Below are 24948 nucleotides of genomic sequence, written 5' to 3' on the forward strand. Positions count from 1 at the left end.
GGAAGCCATCTCTCATCCCTCATTAGACCCTATGTGGAAGCTGCTGGCATCTGGGCTTCGGCAGTGGCTCAGAGACAGCTGTGCGGAGTGTCATCTTCTCTCAGTAAGAAGCTGACAGGAGTGTCTGGGTTTCCAGCTGAGCCAGAGCACATGTTCCTAGGGTAAGCAGCTGAAAAGGGAGGTCACTGCCAGGGTCTGCTGGCCATAGGCTCTGCTCCCTCTGCTAAGCAGCTGCAGCATGCAACCCCAGCCTGGAACCCCTGCCCGAGGCTCTTGGGACCCATTCTGGCCTGAGTGAAGGCTCTAGGGCTAACCATCAGCTCCCTACCAAGACTGAGAACAAGGCAGTATTTGACCCTGACTTTGTACTCCAATTAGATATGGAGGAGTTTAACTATTTTTCTGAGGTTCCATTGCTTTGTCCCCAGATTTTAGGAGCCTGTGTTTTGTGCCCAGTGCCTGAGTGGCTATCTGAGCAATGCCTTTGCTGTTTTCTCTCCAGTGTTCCTCCTCTGTTCTCCCCAAGCCCACCCGGCAAGGGCTGGGGTCCCCTGTGACTTTAGCCCTGTGTCTGGCCCCTGCTGCCTACTAACAGGACTGCCTACCTGGGCTGCTCAGCTAGGTCTATCCTAGGTGTCCCTATTGTGGCAGCTTCCTTACCAAAAGGGAAAACTCCCTGACTCAGAGGGCAGCTTCTTGCACCAAGAGCTTGCCCGCAGCCACTCGTCTGGGCCTGCATTCTTCAGTCTGCTGCACTGGAGGTTCAAGTCCTGCTGTGTCTCACGCACCAGACTGTAACAGTTGGATCCTCAGTCTTGCCCACACAGACCTACCTGACCCAATTTAAAAAAAACAAAACAAAAGCAAAATCTGAGCTATGTTGGGAGCACTATTCAATCCAAGTTATCATTTATAATAATAATTCTTGGCAAAAATACATTAGAACTACCAAACAACAAATGAATACTTTCAGAGCCATCCTTCTCTCTCTAGTCCTGCTGCCACTGATTAGTTCATCCTTTGCCCAGATGCTGCAGCAGCCGCTTAGCTGGTTCCTCTCTCGGCCTTTCCACCCACCTCCAGTGCATCCCTCTGCATCTATCTTCCTAAAATACCAGCTGGCCCGTGTCACTCTCTGGCTTGAAATTTCCAAGTGGCTCCCCATGACCCTCAGACTGTAACAGTGCTGTATGTTGGTCCCTGCTTTCTGTCCCTGTTGCACATGACCCTTCCTGACCATCATGCCACTTGCCCATTGCATCAGCGACATACCCCAAGAATCCTCCATCTTTGCACCAACTCTGCTCCCTTGTTTTGCATGGGGGTCAGGCCCATCCATCCCTGGAGGCTTGGTTCATATGTCAATCTTCTTCTCCAGGACCTGTCACCCTGCCTGTCCCCCATGCAAACCTGGGTTAGGTCACGTGCCCTCGTCCCAAACTCCCACGGCATCCCGAGTTTCTTGTGGCATAGCATCTATTTTTGAATTTGACTTCTTTCTCAACGGGCCTTTCCCCCCATATCTGTATCCCCAGCCCAGACCAGTGCTCGGCAGATGGCTGCCTCCGTAGGGTCCTCACTGGAACCCCCTCTCTCTGACAGCAAGGGCCCTCCTCATGGTGGGCCCTCAGTGCCATGTGCAGCCATACCTCTCAGATCCTGAAACTCAGCAAAAAGCTGTTGCTTGGAAGTTGAGAACTGACAATTCTGGACTTTCTTAAAGCAAAGATGTATCTAAATCTGATCATATTTCCAGAATGTCTCAATTCATCAGTTAAGATGTAATAACATGTCTTGAAGGACATTGCATAGAAAAGTGGCTAAAATCTAATGTGCTGAAACAAAATTAATTACTTCCATATGGGGATCCAAAAGTTTTCAGTTTATTCAGCATTGTTTGGTGTTTATACTTGCCTGGCACGTCCACCAGAACTTAACCTGAGTAATATACGACACAGACAAAAGGCACTTTTAAAAGAATAGGCTGTGTGAGAGACAGAAGATAAGCCTGGACACAAACTGGAGCCAAAGGACCAGTTGTTCTGCAGTGGCCTCATTCCTGAGGGCTGCGGTCTTAGGCAGGGACCCGAGTGGGGCGGCCCTGCTCCTCTGCCAGGAGGCCGAGAGCCTGCTTTGTCTCCAGCTAATTAACTGCTGTTAGTAAAGTGGAAAATCACATGCTCCAATCACTGGCACATGGAATATGGATGGGGCAAACCTGCTTCTTCTGAATGAACATTCTCATACCACCTTTAATGAAGCTAGTCGTTTGGGGTATTTTTCTCCGTATTTCTAGTTTGTGTTCCAAATGTAGAGCCACAGCTTCTACTTCTTTCCTAGCTCAGCCATTAGATGAGGCGTGAGCAAATGGGGGAAATGTAGATGAAGCCTCATTTGATGATTCATGCTTAGGAACTCTGTCCTCATTCAAACGGTTGTTCTCTTCCAAATTATGTTCTCCCAAGACCCCAGGAAGTCCTTTTAGGGGCATTAAAAAGTCACCTTTTATGAGCAGCAAGACAGAAAATAATAGCTAGGCCATTAAACTGTGTGTGAGAACCTGGCTGCAAGGATCATTCTCGTTCTCTGACAAAACCTTCTCTCCTTCTCTAAGGACAAGTTTAAACTTGGGTTAATTTTCTAGTTCTGTTCCCCTGGAAACCGATAAAGATGGAAAGTTAGCTGCGTTACTAGACAACAAAGCGTGTGGTTGAAATGGTCCCTAATAGGCAAATGGCATAAATACTTGGAAGGAAGCTGCAGCTCCAGGCTTTCCTGAGTGTCGTGATTCTTGAAACTTAGCACAACCCTGGCAGGGACCCTGGAAGCTAAGCTATGGAGCAGCTACATGAGATGCTGGCTGCTCCTGTGGGCGTCCAAGCCAAAACAGACCCACAGCCACCAACGTGGGTCTTGCCTCCTTCACTTGAGGGGCCAGAGACTAGCCAGCCCCGCTCACCCTTGCAAAGACACCACTGGGGAGAAATGCCTGACATTGCCTCACAAGCTGTGTTTTCCTGCCCTAAATTCTTCTAAGTGAACCCCAGCCAAGCAAGGCCTCTGGTAGTCGCACACTTAGATGGGGATGTAGCAGAACTAGCCAATGAATAATGTATGGCTATTGGGTTTTCTGAGAGGTGTTTTCTTAAAGATATGGCATCGAACACCAAAGAAAAAGAGTAAATTTATTCTCTTTTACAAAATAAGCATAAATCATATAACACTAAGAAAAAACACCTTATGTTCAGGTAATTACACACTGGCTACAACTATGTAAAAATGATACATAGCCGTGGTTAAGGTTTGGGAAGAATTATAGAAATGCTCACATTGTTGTTCTGTTAAATGAGGGAAGGGATTCAGGGCAATGTTCCTTTAAAAAAATTCTTTATTCTTCTGCTACAGTATGGTTTGTGCACGTTATGTCAAAACGTCTGAAAAGAGGTGAAGCCCCTTTGGCTGTGATCATACCCAGCTTGACCAAATGCTCCTTTTTTCCTAAGCACACCCACTCCCCTTAACCAGCCTCTTCATGGAGCCATGAAAAATAATGAACAGCAAGCATAGCAGGAGAGGGTGGTAAAGATTAAAATGGAGTGAAAAGACATATGGGGACACTGGGAGTGGAGTGAGGGAGAATTTTAAGTGCTGGCTGGGACATTTTCCCAGCACTGAGTTCCCCTTGCAGGGAAGTCCCACCGAGATAATATCCTTTGGGAAAAGGCAGGTCCTGTCTGCAGCCTGATGTTCCCAGAATGGAGACTGGGGTATTTGGTTTTCTAAATGATACCCCCAAATATGATGCCTAAAGAAAATGGAAGGTGACATTTTTGTGACATATTCCTAGAATTTTCATATTTCTACTTCCTGCAAATAATTTAAGTGAAATGGTCTATTCTTTTTTCATTTTGTAAATATAGTCCCCTCATTAAACCCTCATACTGTATCTATAACCCAAAAGGTGAAAATCATGTGGAATTAGACCAGGAAATCCCATCTTGTGTTTTTGAGCCTCCAATCTTTGAACCCTCGTTGGGGTCGTTCCCAATTCCCTCTGTGTTAAGTTCCCTCCCAAGGTAATGGCAGCAGGGCAGCCTGTAGGCAGCATTTCCCAATCAGAGTCACCAAGTGCGATCTCAAAATGCTGTTTTTGTAGAACTGAGACTCGGCCCTAGACTCAGCCCTAGGAACGTTTTTCAATGCCAACAATAACAGCAGATACCTGGAAACTTGTTCACTTGGCCGGACAGTATATCGTTGTCATGAAATGAAACTCCGTGCCAGTAGATGTCACAAGGCGAGCGTCGGCCAAATGGGAACTAGAAGGAAGAGAAAAAAACGTGACCAGTAACAGAGCCTGGAGGAACAGGTGCCACACCAGCGTCTACAGCGGGCGGATTAACCGGGCACACATCACGTGATGTAATCCTCCCAATAAGCACGTGACGTAGCTGATAGTCGCTCCTATTTTATACATAAAGAAACAGATTCAGACAGGTTAAGAAATCTGCTCATGGTCACAACCAGTGAGGGGCAGAGTTCTGATTCTATATGGCAGGGACTATACTCAGGACTTCACAGGCAGTTTCTCATGTAAATCCTCTTAACTACCCTAAGAAAGGTTATTCCCATTTTACGAGAGAGGGAATCTAACATGCCCAAGGCCACACAGAACTGGTAAGGGGAGGAATCAGGATTGAATCTAGGTCTATCTGAATCCCAGGCCATACCTCTTTCTCTGAAAATTGCAACTTTCAACCCAATCCCCAAAAAACGTGCTTTCACAGCTTCTCTCTCTCTCCCTCCCTCCCCCCTTCCCTCCTTTTCTCTCTCTCTCTCTCTCTCACACACACACACACACACACACACACACACACACACACACACACACACACACACACACACAAGGTCCATGAGGGCAGGATATATCCCCAGTGCCTAAAACAGTTCCTGGCATTCAATAAAGACTTCTTGAATGAATAAATGAACAAACCAGGAATGGCCATCTGACTCAAGATGAGATAACCAGATTTTCTCTTCCAGGAACTTGGAAATGAGAGATGCCAGGCAGCCTCTGCTGGCCCTTGAACTGGAAGTGATAAAAAGCTTGAGCCGGGCAGCTGTGCTTGCTTGGCTTTATGTGCAGAGAAGAAAAGGCAGCCAGTCTGCTGAGAGCAAAGAAAAGAGCAGATGCAGAGAGAGAAGTAGAGATGGGACCAAGTGGCCCTGATACACAGACTGACTGACCTCAGTTTCTAGGGCTTCCAGATCCAAAGGCCAGACCCTCCTGAGCCCTTGGATCCTGCAAGACAGCCTCGTATCCTTTCAGAGCATGTAAAAGCTGCACAGTTCCGTTATTTGCAACCAGAAAATCCCTCAATGAGACCAAAGGACCTGCTTTTTCCAGCACACCCTGCTGCCTCTCAAAGTCCTCAATAAGGGCTTCATTTAGAGAATGTAATTTTTGAATCTGTAACTCAGATGTCCCTTGTTAAAGGAAAAAAGTGAAGATGTGTTAGCTCATATTTAGAACCTATGTGTTAAAGGTCCAAATGAAGAGAAATGCCAACACATTAAATAAAATCATTTGATTTTCCAATTCTAAGACTATAGTTAATCAGAGTTTTTATCTACTCCAAGTTGAGAGGGCCAAATTGCAAAGGCAGAACACAGCATTACTAATGGGATGGTGGTGACTCAATGCTTTCCAACTATTCCAAATTAGAATGAAGGCAAACAGACTCAAGCCCTTTAAATCATTCACATTATTCCAGAGCTGTGCCAAAGTGAGGCATATGTTACGCACACTATTAGCATTAACAACTTCTATCTATAATTTACAGCATTTCACTTATTTACTTTGCATCCAATGGGCTGAAGTTATTAATTTAGTAGTCACAAATACAAAGAGATACAACATAGGTTATTTTCTTACAGCTGTTAAGTACTAATATAGAGAAGGAAAAAATAACTTAACCAGGGAGGTTTCTCTAAAGCAGACTATCCAACCGAAGTTTACCAAGATCCAAGCCTGAAATATGGGAGCAACACCTGCTCCATGTCAGTCGACAACTGAGGACTCCTTACCACCCTTATGGCTGCCTTTCAATCCATGCTACCCTCATGAATCCCCAGTCAACCCTCATTGAGAAATGCCTTTAGTTCATTCAGTTTTGAAAAACTGCCCTTTTAAGAATCCATTCATTTGTTATGTGCCAGGCCACATGCTAGGTGCTAAGAACACAATTTTAAAGAGGGCCCAGAACTTCATAATCTCACCTCTTTTTAAGATCTTTCTAGAAACTGCTTAAGCAGCTAACATCACAGTCAATGGTGAAAGACTGAAAGCTTTTCCTCTAAGATCAGAAAATAGACAAAGATGCCTACTTCTATTCAACATAGTATTGGAAGTTCTAGCCAGAGCAATAGGCAAGAAAAAGAAATAAGAGGCATCCAAACTGAGAAGAAAGATGTAAGATTATCTCTGTTGGAAGATGATGTGATTTTTATATAGAAAACCCTAAAGGTTACACACACATGCAAACACACAGAACTGTTAGAAATAATAAATGAAATCAGCAAAGTTGTAGAATACAAAATCAGTATACAAAAATCAGTTGTTTTTTTATATACTATGAACAGTCCAAGAACAGAATTAAGAAAATAATTCAATTTACACCACCATCAAAAAGAATAAAATACTTAGGAATTGACTTACCCAAAGAAGCAAAAGACTTATACACTGAAAACTACAAAATGTTGCTGAAGAAATTAAAAACACACATAAGTAGAAAGATATCCCATGTTCATGCATTAGAAGACTTTATATTGTTAAAATGTCAGTACTAAAAAGAAATCTACAAATTCAATACAATCCCTACAAAAATCCCAAAGCTTTTTTTTTTTTCAGAAGTAGAAAAATTCATCCTAAAATTCATATGGCAACTCAAGGAACCCCAAATAGCCAAAACAATCTCAAAAAGAAAGAACAGTGTTGGAGGTATCATACTTCCTAATGATAAAACTTATAACAGAGCTCTAGTAATCAAAACAGTGCATAAAACAATGAGATACACCACTACACACTTATTAGGGTAGCCAAAATCCAAAACAAACAACACCAAATGCTGGCAAGGATATGGAACAATAGGAACTCTCTATTCATTGCTGGTGGGAACACAATATGGCACAGCCACTGTGGATGAGTTTGGCAGTTTCTTACAAAACTAAACATACTCTCACCATATGATCCAGCAATTATGCTCCTTGATACTTACCCAAATGAACTGAAAATTTATGTCCACAAAAAAGTGTACATGAATGTTTATAGCATCTTTATTTGTGATTGCCAAAACTTGGAAGCAATCAAGATGTCCTCTAGTAGGTGAATGGATGAATACATTATGGTAGAACCAGACAATGGAATATTACTCAGCACTAAAAAGTAATGAGTTATCAAGCCTTGAAAAGACAAGGAAGGATCTTAAATGTGTATTTCTAAGTGAAACAGCCCACTTGAAAAAGCTACTTACTGTATGATTCCATCTATGTGACATTCTGGAAAAGGCAAAACTACAGTAAAAAGATATGTGGTTTCCAGGAGTAAGGGGTCAGGTAGGGATGAATAGGTAGGACACAGAGGAACCTGAGGGCAGTGAAACTACTGTTTAGGATATAATGGTGGACACATGCTATTACGCATTTGTCTAAACCCACAGAACATATACCAAGAGTGAACCCTAATAATAAGTGTGGATTTGGGGTGATAATGATGTGTCAATATAAGTTCGTCAGTTATAACAAATGTGCCATTCTGATGTGGAATTTTGATAGTGGGGTAGGCTGGGCCTATGCAGAGGCAGTGAATATACAGGAAACCTCTGTTTCTTCTGCTCGACTTTGCTATGACCTAAAAGAGTTCAAAATAAAAATAATAATAAAAATAAATTAATAAAAACCAGCACGCTGCTGGTAAAAAGACAGACATATAGACCAATGGAATAGGATAGAGAACCCAGAAACAAACTCTTGATATTTGGTCAAATGATTTTTGACAAGGATGACAAGACTGTTCAATGGGGAAAAGACATGCCTTTCAGCAACTTGTTTTGGAAAAACTGGATAGCCATATGCAAAAAAGAATGACATTGGACCCTTAGCTTATGCAAAAATTAACTAAAAATGGGTCAAAGACCATTTAGATTAGCTAAACTATTAAACTCTTTGAAGAAAATACAAGAGATAAGCTTCATGACTTTCAACTGGGCAATGATTTCTTGGATATGACACCAAAAGCATAGGCAACCAGAGAAAAAAATTAATAAACTGAACATCAAGATTAAAGCCTTTTCTGCATCAAAGAGCACTGGGTCAATAGAATGAAAGGAAACCCATGGAAGGGGAGAAGATATCTGAAAATCATATATATGTTAAGGGATTAATATTCAGAATATATCTTAAAAACTCCTACAACTTACCAAGAAAACACAATTTTAAAATAAGCAAAAGGCTTGTATAGATATTTCTCCAAGGAAAATATACAGATGGCTAATAAGCACATGAAAAGATGCTCAACACCACTAATCATTAGGAAAATGCAAATCAAAACCACAATGAGACACCACTTCATACCCATTAGGATGGCTACTATAAAAAACATTAATAGTAAGGAAGTAAGTGTTGATGAGGATGTAGAGAAATCAGAACTCTCGTGCTTTGGGAAGATAAAAAGCTACTGTGGAAAATAAAATTCCTTGCATGATCCAGCAGTTCCGGGATCTGGGATAACTTCTGGGCATATGCCTAAAAGAACTGAAATCCGGGACTCAAACAGATATTGGTTCACAAACGTTCAGAACAATATTATTCACACAGTCAAAAGATGGAAACAGCCCAAACGTCTACTGACTGTCCACCAGCAGGTAAACAAAATGTGATGTATACACTGTAATGTTGCTCAGCCTTAAGAAGGAATAAAATTTTGACAACTGCTACAACATGGATGAACCCTGAAAATATGTGACGTGAAATAAGGCAGACACAAAAGGAAAAATACTGAATGTTTCCACTTACATGAGGTAGCTAGAGGAGTCAAGTTCACAGAGACAGAAAGTAGAGCAGTGGTTTCTAGGGGCTGGTGGGAGGGAAAAATTCAGTCATTTGTTTAACGGGTACAGAATTTTAGTTGGGAAGATGAAAAGGTTCTGGAGATGGATAATGGTGATGGTTGTGAATGTACTTGATAGCACTGAACTGCACACTAAAAATAGTGAAGGTGGTAAGTTTTATGTTCTGTATATTTTACCACAATAAAACAATAACAAAAAACTGTTAAGCCCCCTGAGGCCAAGGGGCGGCGATGGCCCTACTCTGAGCTCTCTGTAGCCTGGAATGCTCCGGGGATTTTCATGCGGCAACTGAAAATTGGCAAATCCTTCTCAGACTCCCCGGGCCCCATATGTATTCCAGTTTGCAGCAAATTAGACAGTCACCCTATTCCTGAGAAAGGGCTATTTGAGCTGAGATTGGAAGGAAGAACAGGTAGAAGATGAAGAAGAGCGTTCCAGGCAGAGAGAACAGATCACGTAAAAGCCCAGAGGTTGGGCTGACCACGCACGCTCGGAAGCCTGCAGGCAGGCCAGAGCGGCCGGAGCAGAGGACAAGAGGGAAGTAGTGTGAGATAAGGCTGAAGACTCAGGCAGAAGCAGTCAGCAGTCGTGCAGGGCTGTACTCCAGGGACGGACACAGAAACAGTGCGTCGCGAGCAGGGAGGATGAGCCCACTGAGCAGACTGAGAGGGGCCAGAGAGAGAGGGAGCGTGAGCCATCGGAGGCCGGGGGAAAGTGTTTCAAGAGTAGGGAGAGGCGAACAGAGTGAGTGTGGCTGGGAGGTGAGGCTGTCGGAAGCTAACATTGCCCACTAGACAGCGCTGAGCCGGGGAGCTTTCCGGCCCCTGCAGCCCACGGTGGTCCCTGATCCCCGCAGCTCTGACCAGGCTTACACCCTGGGGGCACTGCTATGCGTTTCACATGTAACCCTCATCTCCCTCTTCCCGCTATGAATTTCTAGGGCTGGGGACAAGTTGACATACTTGTCACAGGTCTCCAGTGGCGTCTAACCAGGTGCCGCAAGGATCCTAGGCCCACAGGAAAATTAGAAGCCCTGTCCTGAGAACCACCCATAACACCATGCCTCACTCTCCCTCCCCAGCATCCAACTGGTCAGCAAGACTTCTGGTTTCTTTCCTAATATATTTTTTAGTTTCCTCTCCTTCCTTAATACCCACTGCCACTGCCTTAGTTTGTGGCCTCACCTCTCAGCTGGATGAGAACCAACCAGCCTCCTCCCCAACCTTCCCCCGCTTCTGCCATGGTCGCCCTACACATAGAGGGATGTTTTTTTAAAAAAAAACAACACACAGCTCTGACTATGTCGCTCCTTTGCTTCCACTGTTCAGAACCCTCCCGTGGGCCACAGGAGCAAGTCTGAGCTCCATGCCTGGCCTGAAGGGCTCTTCCCAAACTGCCCTCTGCCAGCCTGCTTGCCTCAGGTTGGGCCTCTCACACCTTGGGCCCTGCTTGGGCACCGCCAGGGTTCTTTGGATATGGAAGTATGCAGCCTCTTGCTGTTTTGAGGCCTGGGTTCCTACATGTCAGTCCTGCCTGGGATCTTCTGACTCAGCTTGACCATCCGCTCCCTTCTTCTACGAAGCTGTCTCACCAACCCTCCCTTCTAAGAGGCCTCCATCACTGACACCCTTCACAGGCTGTCCCGCCACATCTCATCTGTAAGTCTGTCCGCCTCAACACCCTGTGACCTCTTCAAAGATGAAGACAGTCTCGTCATCATTTGTGTATCCCTGACAGCAGGTCTTCAGCACATCATCGACTTTATTTATGACCTTTTTGGGGTCAAGAATCATGTGGAGATTCTCTCTAGAAAAACACAAGCGTGCACAAAATTTTCCATATGATTTTAGGAGATTCAAAGACCCCCCTGAAGCCTCTAGCTGTTCGCAGACACCATTCTTAGCAACATCTGCAGGTTTCATGAATATACACATGAATAAAGGGGCTTATGAACAGTGGCCACTCCAATACATTGTCTTCATCATCATCAAAGTTAACAGCTATATATGCTTATTACTATGTCTCTGTGTTAAACACATTACCTATATAATCTCATTTAATCCTACAACAACCTTACAAGAGAGGTGCAATTATTAATCCTATTTACAGAAACCAGGGCTTTGAGAGAATAAATAACTTTCCAGGGCCATAGAGCTGGTAAGGACAGAGTCAGGATCAACTCCAGGTCTGCCCGATCCCAAGGCCCAAGCACTTAACCACTACACACAGCTGATATGAACGGCTCACTATAGTGGTATTTGTTTGTCACACATGAACTATAGTAACTAACCTACCCCTGCCCCACATGCTACCACCAAGGCCACAAAGGAGGTTCCCCCCTCAGCAGATAGATCTGTGTGGACCCTAAATCTTTTTCCCTCTTGCCCAGAGGGACTAAAACAAATTTGCAAAATAGCCAGGCTCAAAACAAAACCTGAAACCATTAAGGATCTTTTGAGCATATTTGTGCTTAAGGAACTGATGCTCAGGTCCCTCTTCTAATGGACCAAAGAGCAAGTGCAAACCCCCCGAGGGACTTTTACAAAATGAAATTTCACAGTGAATATTGATGAAAGCACAACGCACATTTCTATACTTTGTGAATGGTTTTCTTCATAAAGCTTCTTCATGAACAGAAGAATCTTTCAAGTGATCGAGCATAAAAGTGGCAAATAAGCTTTGATATGGGCAAGCATATGTGAAATGCATCTCCAGGGGGAAATTAACCCAAATTGCTGCTTTAAAATGAGGGCCCAAAGCACTCAGGGGGAACACAAGGAAGGTGTGGTGGCCAGAGTACCATGCATGAAGTAGAAAGACCCTGGCTGAAGCCCAGACCACCACCCCAAACCCAGAGATATTGACACACTGAGCCTCAGCAGCTAATCTGCAACACAGGAAGACAACAGCAACGAAAACTGTTAAGTGGACTCAAACAATGCACCAGAGACTGCTTTGTAAGCAGTGAATTGCTGTTAGATAGGTAGGTTATTATTTTCAATGTCCAAGGAAATCACCCCAATGAGTAACATGAGTAACTTCAATTAAAAAAGACGCCAACCAAGGATCAAGCATCCTGAGGACAGCTCTTGAATAAGCACACGGCCAGCACCTGCACTTGGGAAACCTCAGTGATGCCCCCAGGCAGCGTTAACAGATTTCTCTCCAGGGCTCCCTCTGCACTTTGTTGGTGCCTGCAGCACAGTCACTGCCTTGCAGGCTATTTATGTTTACAGGACTGCCTCCCCACCAGACAGAAGGCTTCAGGGCAGACACCTTCCCGTCTTCTTTCTGCCCTCTCCCCTCCCACCCATCTGTGGTTTCCTCTCAGATGGCTTCCCATGATCCCTGCCTTCTGGAATTCACACCCTGTGCAGTCTTCTCCCACATGTCACAGGCTCAGGCTATGGAGCCCATAGCTACAGCAGAAGTGATGGGATGTCCCTCCCGATTATAAGATATCTTTAGGAGAAGGAAGCCCTTCAGCCCCAGTCAAGTCTTCGGAGACTGTAGCCCTGGCCCACAGCTTGATGGCTGTGAAGGACCCTGCGCCAGAGTCCTCAGCTGTCTGTCTCTGTGTCTCTCAGATAGTAGCACAGAATAGTCCAGAGAAAGCCAGTTGACACAAGGAAAGGACTGAGCAATTCCCCATCAAGGGTGGACTAAAAACAGTGCTCTTTGTCAATCAAGGAAGCAAGCAGACAAAGAAAATACTGGTGAAAGTCCATCAAATCATGAAGGGTGTGACCTGACAGAACACGGTTCTGTCTGCCAAATGCAAGCGTAGCAAAACCTGGCGGCGAGAGGACAGCTTACCCACTCTGTTGCTCACTCTCGTTATCCTCCCACCACCCTTCATCCCATACCTTTTGGCTGGTAAGATATTGCCCAAAGTTGCTGGTGGACAGGGGTGCTTTCTAGGTGCATATGGTTAAATGTGCGCAAGTTTCATCCAGGGCATCTGAGCCATGTAGGTCTTCCTGGGCACACACTTAACCTCCGGGGAAAACCCATCTTGCACAAAAGCTCCTTGACTTGCGTTCAAGAACCTGGATTCAAATCTCAGCCCTGCCAACTACTAAGGTCCTTGGTCTCATCATCTGAGAAAGGGGACTAGCCGAGCCTCCTCACAGGGCATATCATGAAGATTAAAAACAGCTCTGTAAGTGAAAGCATGGAGTGGCCTGGAACATAAGAGGGTCCATGCTAGTCCCGTCACAGAGCACTGCAAACACATCTCCTGGGTGGGTCTCCAACCTAATGAAGTCCCACCGTGTGGAGGCAGAGAGGAAGCATCCCCAGACATCCAAGCGAGGTAGAGAGAGCAGCGGCTGGCTCTCCACAAATCCACCTCTTGAAAACCAATAGAGAACCAAACCTCACTGCAGGGATTCAGGGAGCCAGCCTGGGGATACACGCAGGTGTGTTATCTCTGTAACAAACAGCCACGTGAGCGCCCAGGAGAGGTGCTTGTTTCTGCTGCTGGTGAGAAGGGCTTAACCCAGGAGGGGCCATCAGAGCTGGGTTTGAAGTAGGTGTTTGCCAGGCAGAGATGAAGAGAAGGGGCAATCTGGCCAGGGAAGAGTGTGTGCAGGGAGCCTGGGAGAGCACACGACGTTTCATGCGTCTGGAGCCTGGGGTGAAGAGGGAGACACGGATGGGAAGGCCCACAGGGCCCAGACAGACCTCCAAGGGCTCCCAGGGCAAGCTGGGTAGCTTGCACTTGATTCTACGTGTGCAGGGGAGCCGAGGGCAGCGCTCAAGCAGGGCTGTGCCACACCTGGCGAGAATGGAGAATGAAGAGGAGATAAAGGCTGAGGGCAGCCAGACCACAAGGGAGTCGGCCAAGGCTGGGGGGAAGAGGATGGGGGGTGAGGGCGGGGTGGTGGTGTGAGGCACAGAGACAGAGAAGGCTTTGTGGGCAGGGGAGGGGAAGGCATGGAAGAAAGAGCAAGCGCACATCACCAGTTTGGTGGTAAGAACTGCTCGACAGCCCACGTACTCCAAAGAAGCCCCACCTCTTCTGCCCAAGGGCTGAAGCTCTTGTCTCACTGCTCCACGCTCCCAGTCGTTGGAGACTGAACAGAGAGGATCCCACAGGGATAACGAGCACTCTGAGGAGCCTTCCAATTTAATAAAGGCGCCGTCTGGCTCCCATGGGTTTCCCCGGAAGACAATAATTACTTATCCTCTAATAGAGCCAATAAATACAGCGAGGATAAGTAATTAACAACCATTTGCTGGAAAGCAGCAATTCTTTGATCTATGAAGTTTCCTGTTCTGTTCACTTCTTCATACTCTGGGTAAGCACACCATTCATTGTTCACTGAGTTAATCACTAAAGCATGTTGTATTTTTTTTTTTTTTATTAAACTCATTCATTATACTTGACTCATATGAATAAAAGCTGGAGGAGCTGGGATGGGGCCTGTTGACCACCTTGCTTCTGCTTCTGATCACAGTACTTCTAAAGATCAAAATTGTTACCAAACAGTGGAACTCAGGAAAAGAGCCCAAGTCAGCAGGAGGGAAATATAACCTTGCCCCTTTCATAATCTCACAGCAATCTCCCCTGGTTATTTATTCTGGTGTCTAATTTCCCACCCGCAAAGAATCTCTATTAGTAACAATTACACTAGGCAAGAGAAAAAGAAAAACTTCACAGACTTCCAAAGTGATTTACCTCTTGGCTTGCAGTTTTAATTAAAATTCCCGTTTATTTAGCAGATAGCTCTGAGAAGATTAGATACCAATTTGGCACCATGTTTTTTTTTTCCACTTTCCAATCCGTGAGGGTGACACAAACAACAAAATAACCACGTTGAACGACTCGCACTCCATTCCTTCAGCCTCTGGAAAAGAGTTCCAATACCAATTATAAATTATAAATTAACTCCATCATGCTCCGCAAAATTATTGATGGGGTTCAGGGCAGGCTGCCCCCAAACATGCCACTCTAGCATGTTATTTTGAATTAAAGTACATAAGCAACAGACAAAGCGAGGACACTCTGACCGTCCTTTGTCTCCCCAAAAGCAAGAAATAAATCTCCCCTGTGAGAGGCACGCTCCCTGGGCCAGCAGGAATGGAGGCGTCTTCATCACCAGGGAGGCCCAGGAGGCCATGTAAACACTGCTGTTTCCTCTCTAATTTACTACCCAAGCTTGAACTCCTTTGTCTTGTCAGTTCTTCACAAATTCATTGTTTTCTTGTCAAAAAGGTAAAAAAGCTGCCTGCTTTGGTCACTTCTTTGGGCCTCATATCTTTGCCCCCACACCCCCAAATGAAATTCATTAAATTTGTTTTTCTCCTGTTAATCTCTCTTTTATTACAGGGGGGGTGTCTCAGCCAAGAACCTAAAAAGATAGAGGGAAATTTATTTTTCCTCCCCTACATTACCAGCAATACTCTCCCTGTTCTCTACCGTGAGTAAATTATATCAATTCACCACTAGGCCTCTAATTACCCAGTTTCTTCCACATCAAAACTTTAAATGTGTTTTATTAGCTGAAATGGAAACAAAGCAAATCGGGTTTCCATTTCAGCAGCACTTTCCCCCCACCCAGGATTATCAAACTTTTCCCAAGTCATTCCTGATACCTCTTAGGGGCAGCTAAGCCCCAGTGAACCAGACACCAGGCCATTCCAGTACTTTCCACAATGGCAACTCCCACCAGGAAGCTGGTCATCAGTTCATTCACTCACCACGCAAGCAAGCCGTGCGTTTGCGCCAGGCGGTATGCCCAGGGAATGCTGAGAGGCTCCACATGTAGCAGCAGAAGGATAGGGGTGGGAGACAAAGCCGAAGAGGTAAAAGTAGAGGATAAATGAAACAGCCCTTACCTTCAAAGAGCTCATAGCGCAGCGGCTGAGTCAGACACATAAACAGACCATTGGGATGCTTGGAGCCACCATCACACTAAGCAGCTACTATACGCCTGCCCAAGCTAAGCTCGTTACCCACACTGCCACATTTACTCTCCACATTCCCTTATGAATAGGCATCATAGCCCCATTTCACAGAAGACGCAACCAAGGCTCAGAGGGGTAGATGTCCTTTGAGCTGGCTCTTGATGAGAAAAACAGAAGTTGCCCAGACTACACAGGGAAAGGGGTTCCTACAGGAGGAAGCAACAGCAGATGCAAAGACCAGCTGGAGCCCAGAGATCCAGTCTCCTCTGTCTGTGGCCACTAACTTGCTGTACCGCCTTGGGCACTATTGCATCTCTCAGGGCCCATTCCCCGCCCCACCCCTATTTGCCACATGCAGATTATTTTCCATTTTGCAAATCTGCAAGGACTTGCTCTTCTTTTCTGACAATTGGTTATGATTCGTGCTGACCTTACAGCACCCAGTGCTGTCTTACTAATATGCCCAAGGGATACAGATGGAGTTTCCTAGAGGACTTACTAAGGAGGATGCTCTCTGCCCCCCAAATTCATTTGCTCCTCCTGGTCCCTAAAACCAGCCTGTAATCTCTCAGAGACATGCCACTGCCATGAGAGACTCAAACCACACCATCATGTATTATTAAGAAGAATTAATATGATTGTATAAGTAATTTCTATAATAATAAAAATTGTGGTTACCATTCATTGAGTTTCTTTTATGTGCTCTGTATTTTACACAGGCTATCTCAATTCACCCACACAAAGGCACCATCAGGTAGGCAGATATAGCGCCATCCCCCTTTACAGATGAAGAAACCAAGGCCCAGAGCAATGAGCTGACTCTGTGGCAATGTGATCCCGTAAGCAGCAGAGCGAGGTACAGATTCCAGCGCCACTGAGTCCTCAGTCCCCAGAGAACTAAGCCAAGAAGAAATGAATGACGTTCCTCAAACAGGCACAGAACTCCAATGACAAGGAGGTGGATACCAAGGCTGGGGAGTGTGGGCAGGGGAAGGGGCGGGGCAGGCCTGGAGGCAGGGATCTCTCCAGAGTGCTGAACCGCCTCTGCCAAAGTACTCTGATCAAGGACTTCTGCCTGAGGGGTCTCTGCCTGTCCTAACCCCTCCTGCTGATTTCAGTGCCTATAGAGCCACAAATGGAATAGCCAAAGGAAATGGAATACAGCTGGGAGAGAAAGAGTTAACTTGCAAAGGCCTGAGCTTGAGGTTTAACTGGATCTATCTCACAGGGATTAGAAATACAAGAGTTGGAGTGGAGAGAGGTCAAGGCAAGAAATGCCAATTCGGAGCCATAAGGGCAGCACTAAGGAAAGAGTGGGCGCATTTTTGGAGTGGTTACTGAGAAAGAAAAACAAAGGGCTAGGGTCAGTGATAGAAGGGGACTCCTCCCCAGCAGTCCTAGACGGTGGGGGCCAGGGACAAATAACTACACTCTCCATCCATTGAAAGGGGTCCAGAATCATGTCCCGTGAATAAATAACTATCCCCACCCCTCAATCTCCCCCCAAACAGAGCAAGAGATGACAAAGTACTCAAGGGGAAATAAGAAGTTAGCCGGCCATTAAGGTGACATGATTCAACTTAATCAAGATCATAAGCACTCTCACTTGAAGTAAAACAGCTCCTTATATATTTGAGACGTCACTCAGAAAGACCCTGAGCCTCTCTTTGGCCTTTCAGACCACAGAACCCACAGAACTAACCCACAGAACCTAAAGGCTTACATGTTGGGGTATTTATAAACTCTCCCCCTGCTGGTAACAGAGATATTAGACAAGCACATTTATTCTCTGGTTCCATTTCCACCTCTACCCTCCTACATAACTTAGATAAGAATAGCTTTACTCTTTTGTTAATTTAGTCTTTCATTCAAATAAACATTATTTCTATCAACCCGATGTCAGCCACTGGGGATTTAGAGAAGAATCAGGCACAGTCCCTGTTGTTAGGATGTGAACTTGTAAATAAATGACATTGTAAAGTGGCAAACACTCCTGCACATGAGAGTCAGAGGGCTATGGGAGCATGAAGCAGGGTGTGAGTGAGTTATTCTTCTGAGGGAAAAGATGTGCTTTGGTAGAAACTTGAAAGATAAGCTGGAATTTATCAAACCCAGAAGCCAGGGAGGTAGCCTAGGCTGGAGGAGCCCTGTGTGCAAAGGCATGGGAGCACAAGTGGGCATGTCTCTCCAGGGAAGGAACAACATCTTAATTATCTCTGTATTCTGGGTACCTGATCCATTGCCTGGGAGGGAGTGGCAGGTAATTGATACGAGAAGAATGAATGGCATGTAGCTTAGTGTGGAGGGAATCCAGCATGACTATGGGGTTTTGCAGCAGAAGGGAAACTGAGTGGAACCAGACTCCGTAAGCCTCAAAACAAATCTTAACATGAAACCACTCCAGCATAACGCGGAATGTGCAGACTTTGGTCATTCATTTCTCCAGCCCAGGATTTGATAATAACTCTGCAGGTGAACAAGGCAACTGTGGGAAAGGAAATGTATCCCCCCAGTGCCAGTTCAAGAACGATAGGCTAGTTCACAGCTAGAACCCAGCTAACTGTTTAGAATTTAGAAAGGCATTATCCACAGTAACGGTGGGATCAGGACTGAGAGTGTATGGACACCCTTATAAAATTTTAGAGTCTTTTTGTTGCTGATGTTGAACTATATTGTTAAGTTCAAATCTTCTCATTTTTCACAGCTCAACACAGCCAAGAGCTGTGGTGAAAACACTGCCTTCACCAGTTCCTTGAGATGAGAGTTGTTATTCTTCTACTAAGTATTTAAGCAATACCTTTTAATTTGCTTAATGAACTAAGAACAAACTGATTGATGGTCCAGCTCAGATGGCAATGGCAGCTGGCATTTCCCTGACGACCAGATAATTAGGCAATTGCATTGAGTGTATGTCACCCTGATCAGCTGACATGGTCTATTAAGGCAAAGCCAGCCTACTCGTGGCTTTCAGTAAGCTTCCACGGAGCACAGATTTTAAGCAGTCTGGTACTAGTTTAAGCACCCATTTTCACAGTGTTATAGATTTAATGGTGTCCTGGAGCATTCCTGAAGAAATTGGATCAGTAAAGTTAGTTTTGGGAAAATCCATATTCTGTGCAAATAATGATTAGTACATGTAAGATTAACAATCAGGAGACCAAGATTCCAGTCCATATTCATTAATTCATCCACCCAACAAACATGAACTGAATGCCTATTATGTGCTAGCTGCTGGGCTAAGTGCTGAAATATAATAAAACTACCATCCCCACATTTGCTGAGTGTTTAATGATGCAGGCATCATTCTAAGCACTTCACATGTATTAAGTCACTCAACACTGCGAACAATCCTAGGGGGGAGTACGATTACCATACTTACTTTACAGATGAGGAAACTGAGGCACAGACAAGTAATCTGCCTCAATGTTCAACCAGGGCACAAATCCAGCCGGTCTGACTTCACAGATCAGTAAGATGTAGCTCCAGCCTTCAAGAAGCTTAGTTTCTTGGAAGGTCATACGGGCATGTTCATTTAATGGCTCTATGACCCAGGGAAGAAATTTTAATCTCTTTGTATTAGTTTTGTATTTCTGCATATAAACTTAAACCTAGTGGCTCCAGAGAACACCCACTTACTAGCTCACAGCTCCTTAGGTCAGAAGTCTGCCATGGCAGAGCTGGGTTCTCTGCTCAGGTTTTCACAAGGCTGAAATCAAGGAGCTCCCAGGCTGTGGTTCCCATTTGGGCTCAGTGTTATCTTCCATTCTCACTGGAAGAATTCATCTCTTTGCACCTGTAGGACTGAGGTCCTAATTTTCCTTCCAGCTGCTTTCCAAGGACCACACTCAGTAACTCGAGACTACCCGCAGTTCCTTGTCATAGTGGGCCCCATAGCCAGTTCCCAACATGGATGTGTGCTTTCTTCCAGGCTAGCTGGAGCACAACTGTCTGACTTCCTCTTCTGCAGCCAGACAAAGGGCTCACCTGATTAGGTCAGGCCCACCCAGAGAAATCTCCCTTTTGCCATATAATGCAACATAATCATGGAAGTGATATCTCACCATATCCATGAGTCCCACCCACACTCAAAGGAAGAAGATTTTACACATGTGAGGGTTATTAGTGTCATTTGAGAATTCTGCTTAGCACACTTTCTAGGTTTGCACTTTCCTAGTCTGAGGCTAGACTAGATGATAATGGTACTACTAATTGTATAGTGATTTACAGTTTAATAAAGACTTGTTCACATGTGTTATGTCATTTGAGCCTTATAATCCAGAGACTCAGGTGCTCTGGGAGGAAATGTTAGCCTCACTGTCAGGAAGAGAAATCTAAGTGCTAAAAGTTAATAACCTTTTCCCTGACATGCTGGCAGAGTGTGGGAGACCAAAGACTGTAACTCAAGTCTTCCAATTCTAGCACCCGAGCTCCCTCTTCTAACCCATGCTGCCACACTGATCTATGGAATCAGACATTCTCTAGTGCCAGCGCCACAAGTGAAGTGGAAAGCACACAGGATTCAGAGTCAGACAGGTCTGGGTTCCAATCCAAGTTTGTCCCTTATTGGCAAGAGGGTCTTGGGCAAGTCACTTCCCTTGTCTGGGCATCCTCATCTTTAAAATGGGGGAGTTCGACTAGATGGTCGGCAAGAGCTCCTTTGGCCTCCAATCAGCACAAAAGACATGGTGGAAGATGATTAGTTCCATGTTTCCATTCTCTTGGTTGAGGGAGAAGCCCATAATTATACCCTCTTCCAGGTCGCTGGGTTTTGGGGAAAGGTCTCCATTTTGTTAGATTCCTAGGGCTACCATAACAAATTACCACAAACTGGGTAGCTTACAACAACAGACATCTATTCTCTCACAGTTATGGATGCCAGAAATTTGCAATCAGGGTGTTGGGAGAGTTGCTTCCTGCTGAAAGCTTTGAAAGATGATCCACTGTAAATTTACATCTGCAAAGACTATTTCCAGATAAGTTCTTACTCACAGATACCAGTTAGGACAAGGATGTACCTTTCAGGGGGACACAATTCAACCCTCATCATAAATTGGTTTATGCATCCCTCTAGTGATGGAAGACAGGTGCTTTTCAATTTTTCCTCATTACAAAGAACACTGCAATAAACATACTCATTGTAGTTCTCTGTGCACATGGGCAAGAATTTCTCTAGAAGCGAGATTGTTTGGATCACGGAGTATGCACATTTTCAACTCTGCCAGCTACTGTTAAATATTTTTGCCAATCTAATCGATGGCAAATGGTATCTCATCATTGTTTAAATTTGCATATTCGTGACAATACTAGTGAGATTGAATTTTTTTCAAATGTTTATTGGACATTTGCATTTCCTCAAAAAATTGATATTCCTGAATATCTATTTTTTAAAAACTCTAAGTAAGTCGTTCTCTATCAGGATTATCCAGGAGCTTTTTCAAAAGTACAGAGATGCCAATTTAGTAGAGGTGGGCTCAGGAATCTGAGTGTGAGAGAGCTTGCCAGGAGACTGAAGCACAGCCCAAGTGGAATGTCCACTGTTTTATACGTAGTAAACAGTCTTACGGGCACTTGGTTGTTAAACCCTTAGAGTGCACTGAGGGGCGCCATCTCATGCAAAACCTTGATACTTACTGATTAGAAGGTGTTGAAGGGTGCCAATCACACGGGGGCTCCTATAAAGGCCTCTGGGTAAATCTCTCCCAGCCTTCAGTGCTAAGAAAAGCTACATGTCTCTTGAGCAACATTTTTTATTTTATCTTACAGGCACCATGACTAAAACTAGTATGTTTCTGGTTTTCCTTGGTAACTAGAAAGCTCAGAACCAAGTCTATACCCCATCGTAAAAGCTGTGCAAGATTTTTAGGTCAGGCATTTCTAGACACTAACTTCTCCCCCAATTTCATCTTGCTCTGTTTCATTTTTATTGTTCCTTTGCTCTGATTTTTTACCTAAACTTTTTAAAAAACTTACAGCAATGTATGTAGTTTTGAAAGTCATTTTACCTACTTTTGGAGAATAAGATAGGCACAAATACATATTAAGATTATTTTAATTTTCACTTTATGCGACTTAAGTGATCATCTATAATTTACAGGAATTAAGGCCCTTCTTTCAAAACGAACCTATTTGCAAGATTCATCAAGGGCAATATCAGTTCTACTGTTGATGTGTAAGTAGAGACAAACACTTCAAAGATAAACTATTCACAACAATTAATGAAAACGATTAATGCTAGAAAATGGGTCACATTAATTGCTTAGTTGTAGCTATTCAGATGCAGAAAACACAGGACTGGGTTTTACAATACAATACCCTTCATTTCTAAATGACTGTCATTGAATTTTTAAATGGTGCAAAAGCAGTTACATTTATTTAATACCACCTGTATTTGGTTTAGTATCTTTAAAAGTGAAATTAATTTTCAAAACTTTCACAAAATAAAAAAAGCAGTTTTAATTTCCAGGTCCCTGTGTTTTTTAAAACAGCAGAAAAGCATGCTAATGCTTACTTCACTGGTACTCTAATTCCTGCAGCAGGCTACTCTATACACTCAGCAGATAGCCAACCACTCCATCCCAGCTTTCCCAGGACTGCCCAGGTTTTAAAACTGAAAGTCTAGTGCCCTGGGAACTGCCTCAGGACAAACCAGCCAGGATAGCTGGTCACTCTAGCACTGGGGCAGCCTCCACTGGCCAGTGTGTAGGAGAGAGGAATTATTAATAGCAAGCTCTTCTCCTGGACTTTAATTCTGAATGGCAGTCATACATCCAAAAGTTATTCCAAACTGGGACGGAAACAAAATTAAATCCTGAATTAGCTTCATCTAATAACAGCCTGGATCTCACAGTCAAAGAATTAGAAGAAACCTTTACAAGTCACTGTTCTTATTCTCTTTTAAAGAATTCCAGAAAAAAAGATTTCATAAAGCTACTTTTGAAACCCATTTTACCACCCATGATCTTTTTAAAATACTAAGTTCAATGTGCAATCATATCATTTTCATTCTCAACACCAAACTGAATGAAGAAGACTTAGAGATATGCTATCCATAGGAAATTGGGTAAAATTATGAGAGACCTCAAAATGGGTCACCAGAACAAAGTTAAAAGACCGGTGGAAGAAGTCTCTGAACTAGAGGGGGAAAAAAGGAAAACTAAATCCTAAAGTTTTAAAAATACTAGAAACTTCTTAGAATAACTATATCAAGCAAACAGCTTTAAAAGCCTCAGTTATCCTCTATTCTGCTCAGGTTCTCCAAAGAAAGTGTTAAAAAAAGAAACATCGGGGTGCAAAGTACCATTTGGGAAGTAGAGTCAGTAATACTGCAGTAACTCGGTGTGGAGACAGATGTTAACTAGATTTACCATGGCGACATAATGCATATAATTGTTGAATCTCTATGTTGTGCCCCTGAAACTAAAATAATGTCTGTCAACTATGCTTCAATTAAGAATGTAAATCAATCAATAGATAAATAAATAATAAAAAGAAACAACAGGCCCAAAATGGAGTTTCAGCCTCCCCCAAGAATGTAACCTTTAGCCAGAAGTCTGGAATTACCTGGTCATCACTGGTGAGGTCATCTGTCTGGTAGACACTTACCTTTCCCCAGAGGAAGGTGACCTTGCCAGAAAAAATCCACTCTTTGCTAGAAACTTCCTTTTTATGCCCTCCTCCTGCCTATAAAAGCCTTCCATTTTGTACAACTCCTTGGCACCCCTTTCTATTTGCCAAATGGGATGCTGCCTGATTCATGAATGGTTGAATAAAGTCAATTAGATCTTCAAATTTACTCAGTTGAATTTTGTTTTTTAACAGAAGGCAAAAACTAACATGTGTGAGATGCCTACTATATGTATGTCAGCTGCTCTCTCACTCACGATTTTGTTTACACTCTCCTATTACCCCTGTGGATAGATCATATTCATCCGTGTTTACAGATGAGGAAAACAAAGCTCAGGGGTCATTCATACTATACCGTGCTGGCGTTGGGCCACAACAATATAAACTTATGAGAGTCATAATAATAAAAACAATAAATAGTAAACATTATGGTCATATAATAAAGCACAAGGGCCCTGGGTCCTGCTTCCATGGGACTCAAGAGTCTAGTGTGCAATGATAGACACTTGATAAATTATTACAAAAATAACTGTGAGTGACCCAGCTTGGGGGAACTCAGGGAATGTGCCCCTTGAGAGCTGCCGAGTAAGAAGACAGAGGAGGCAAAAGGAGGTGGGAAGAGAAAGGAAAACAATTTCCTGTTTCCAGGCGGAGGAACTGGCAGCAGAGGTCTCCAGATGCACACAATCACTGTGTGCCCGAGGCAAGAGAACTGATGGTCAGATTGGAGTTTTGAATCCTACGCTTTCTGATTCCAGGGTTCAGGTTCTCTCCACTGCAATACATGACCAGCTGTGCTTCAAATCTGAAGAGGACAGTCCACAAAGAGGACCTAATTCCCAGTGATAACACTTTGTTTCCAAAGCTAGTCTGATCCTAAGAATTGCCTAAGGAGGCTTGTTTAAAAAAAAATAAAGACTCCCCAGGTCCCACCCCTACTGGGAAGTCAAATTTTAACAAATGCCCCAGGTGATTCTTATGCTGAGTTAAGGCTTCAGAAAACCTAAAACCAACATACTAAGCGTTTACTTAACTGCCATCTCCTGGACATTCTTAAGAATTGGATGGAGCTCCTTAAGGTAATTTAGCCCTACATGGAGAAAAGGAATGGGGAAAAAAATAAAAACCTAGAGATCAATCGCCAGCCAGTCAAATAAAAATGAACCCCTTCCACATTTTCTATGGATTTTTACTAGCTCTCACTCTGGATTAAGTAATGTCCTTTCAGAATGTTTTATGTGACTGCTGCAAAACAAAACCCATTCCCACACCAGAAAGCTAACAT

At 44.0% G+C, this 24948-nt stretch overlaps 1 protein-coding gene across 8 annotated transcripts in view; it reads right to left on the reverse strand.

Annotated features, from left to right (window-relative positions):
• TTLL11 (tubulin tyrosine ligase like 11) overlaps window positions 1-24948 on the reverse strand; it is a 227167-nt gene that overhangs the window by 178581 nt on the left and 23638 nt on the right. For all 8 annotated transcript variants that reach the window (XR_008996625.1, XR_005030802.2, XR_005030801.2 and 5 more), the window contains exon 2: window positions 4223-4319. Coding sequence is in view for 4 of the 8 variants with exons in the window: in XM_057498993.1 (XP_057354976.1) it covers window positions 4223-4319 (97 nt within the window). In the remaining 4 variants the exon portion in view is untranslated. The remainder of the gene's footprint in view (window positions 1-4222; window positions 4320-24948) is intronic.

The sequence above is a fragment of the Manis pentadactyla genome, chromosome 3 (assembly GCF_030020395.1).
Source record: "Manis pentadactyla isolate mManPen7 chromosome 3, mManPen7.hap1, whole genome shotgun sequence".
Lineage (NCBI taxonomy): Eukaryota > Metazoa > Chordata > Mammalia > Pholidota > Manidae > Manis > Manis pentadactyla.